Source organism: Bos indicus x Bos taurus, chromosome 8, assembly GCF_003369695.1.
Source record: "Bos indicus x Bos taurus breed Angus x Brahman F1 hybrid chromosome 8, Bos_hybrid_MaternalHap_v2.0, whole genome shotgun sequence".
Lineage (NCBI taxonomy): Eukaryota > Metazoa > Chordata > Mammalia > Artiodactyla > Bovidae > Bos > Bos indicus x Bos taurus.
The window spans coordinates 24,934,205-24,936,959 of NC_040083.1; the positions used below are offsets into that span (position 1 = coordinate 24,934,205).

Consider the following 2,755-nt stretch of genomic DNA (forward strand, 5'->3'; position numbering starts at 1 on the left):
TCTGCCTTACAAATTATGGTTAGATAAGAAAATGCACATTAAGTCTTTAAGAATACCTGGGATTTAGTAGGTAGCTCCTATTTTGCCAGGCTTCACACATCCAGTAATTTGGCAGGGGGGGGAAAATGGTTCAGTAGGTAGTATTGGCAACTGACACATTAGTATGTGCCAGGCCCTATTCTAAATGCTTTCCATATTGTTTTAATCCAATGAAGCAGTGCTATTCTTATCCACATTTTACCAATGAGGGAACAAACAGTAAAATAAAGTACTTTGCTCAGTTCATGGAGATAGTAAGTGAAGGCACTAGAATACAAGTGCTAGAATACTAACTCAGCTCAGGTGATAAAGCTCCAGAGACCATTCTCTTAACCACACTGCTGCAGTTGCTAAGTAACATCCTTAAGGCGATGGGGGAGCCAAGATAACACAATCAAATTTACCAGTTAAGCAATACCTGTGGGCAGTCAGAATCTACAGCTTTAATATTAACCACCTTCAAATTATTTCAAATAAGACCATATTTTAAACTAACAGCAAATGTTTATTCATGATTGAAGCCAGAAGAATTTATAAACGCATTTTAATACCTTGCTGATAAAATAACATTACATCTTTGCAACCTTGTAAGGAATACAGAAGATATTGTAAAGGCTTTGTGTATCTACTATAACCAGGTAATCAGAACACACATACACACATACACCACCACCCACTTTAGTGTTACCCCATACCAACTTTTCAGAAAGGCCATCTTTAAAGCTCTACTGGATAACTGAGTAAATAGAGTCCAAAAGACTGGGGAGAAGGGAAGAAAGAGATGAAAATGATAAGCAGCACACATTTCAAAGCCCACTTATAAGCACACGACATTATGAATATTGAAAAAAAAGGGGTGGGGGGAAGGCAATTAAGCATTTTCAGAGAGCGTATTTTGGCAATATTCAACGCATAAGGAGGCTGTGCTTGGGACCATCCACTCTCTCCAGCTTCTCAAAGTGTTTCCTGGCATTGCGAATGTTGATCAGAGTAGCCGCAGAAGGGATCGACGGATCCGACATAACCACCATCACGTACGTGTTTGATGTGAAGATGTCGATGAAAGCAGCGAAGTTAGAATTCCTAACTTCCATGCTCTGGAAAGAAGCGGCCAATTTACTGCAGCTCAGCTTGAACTGCTTAATTATGTTGCTGATCTTCTCGAATCGGTGGACATCACGCTGCTCTTTGCACTGGTAATGGGAGATGACCAAGAACGTGGCTCTCTCGAACAGCAGAACTTCATCGGCCTCAATAATCTGGGCAAAATTCCTGAGATTCATCTCCAGCTGCTGGACATTTGGAATCAGCTGATAGACAATACTGGACCAGGCTTTGTAGAGCGTTTCATCCCAAATGGATGTTCGAAAACAAGCACACTCCAGCGGGCGAGACAAACGCCTCAGGTCTTCCTCTCGCTCTTTAAAAATCAGGTCACGCTGATCTTCCTGAACCAGATCCATCTTGTGCACCAAGCAGAAGATTTTGGCATCAGGAGAGTTCTGGAGGATGGCCTCCAGACACGACTGGTAATAATGCATGTCCTTTTCCAGTTCACGGCTCTCCACGTCGAACACATAAATCAGAACCTCGACATTACGGAAGATGTTGTCTCGCTGGCTGGTGAAGTAATTTTCCATGAAGGTGTCCTGACCGCCACAGTCCCACAGATTCAGCACTAGGTTGCCCAGGAATCGGACGTGGGAGTGCTCCACATCAATGGTGGCACCCAGGCGCCGGGTGTCGCGAGCGATGTAATTGGCAAAGATAATCGACCTCATGCTGGTCTTCCCCGACCCGCTCTTCCCCATTAACAGCACCTTTTTCTTCATGGCTGTATTTGGCATCACCCGCCGGAGCTGCCGCGGACTGGGCCTCTGGGCGCGGCCTAACTGCAGCGCAGACGGAGGGAGGGAGAAGCCGGGGATTTCCGGGGCTCAGCCGGCTGGCCCGCGCCTCTGTACAGCTGGGGAAGCCGAAGGGCCGAGCTCGGCTCTGGGAAGGGCCGCGTCCGGTGAGCTCTTTCCCTGGGGAGAGCGCCACGGGGCGGACGGCTGCAGCAGCTCCGCAGAAACGAGCGCCTTCCGGGGAGAGAAGACTCTGAGCCTCGGCAGCCACCCACTTCCGGCGGCGATCTCGCGAGAACCCGCGCTCTCGAGCGTCGCTGCCGGAAGAGCTTTGAAAAACCGCTCTATTAATGAGACCCAGTACAAACCACCCGAAGGAGAGATTGGAAGGGGAACACAGGACTCGGGTGTTCTGTTCTCCTATTTAAACTGAGCTTACGGTCGCAAAATTGTACGTGCGTGGGCAGTTGGGAGAATTGCTGCCACCTCGTGGCCGGAAAAAGCACAGCACCCCACTATGGGCGGTGTACTTTTGGGTGGTTTTAACCTCCTGGCAACCCAGTCCAGTACTGTTGCCTGGAAAATCCCATGGACAGAGGAGCCTGGTAGGCTGTAGTCCATGGGGTCGCAAAGAGTCGGACACGACTGAGCAACTTGACTAACCTCCCCTGGAGTAGGAAATGGCAACCCACTCCAGTATTCTTGCCTGGAAAGTCCCATGGACAGAGGAGCCTGGAGGGCTACACAGTCCTTGGGGTCGCAGAAGAGTCGGACGCGACTAATCGACTAAACAAAAACAATGTGGTGATAGCACCTTAAACCTACTCTCTTAGTAAATTTCCAGCATTCAATACAGTGCTGTTAGTCAT

The 2,755-nt window shown here is 48.2% G+C and overlaps 1 protein-coding gene across 1 annotated transcript; it reads right to left on the reverse strand.

The window, feature by feature from the left end:
* Nucleotides 1–523: 523 nt before the first annotated feature.
* Nucleotides 524–2,320, reverse strand: RRAGA (Ras related GTP binding A). Its single transcript, XM_027549169.1, has one exon. It carries the CDS (start codon nucleotides 1,884–1,886, stop codon nucleotides 945–947), a length of 942 nt encoding a protein of 313 aa, XP_027404970.1. The 5' UTR covers nucleotides 1,887–2,320; the 3' UTR covers nucleotides 524–944.
* Between the last annotated feature and the right edge of the window lie 435 nt (nucleotides 2,321–2,755).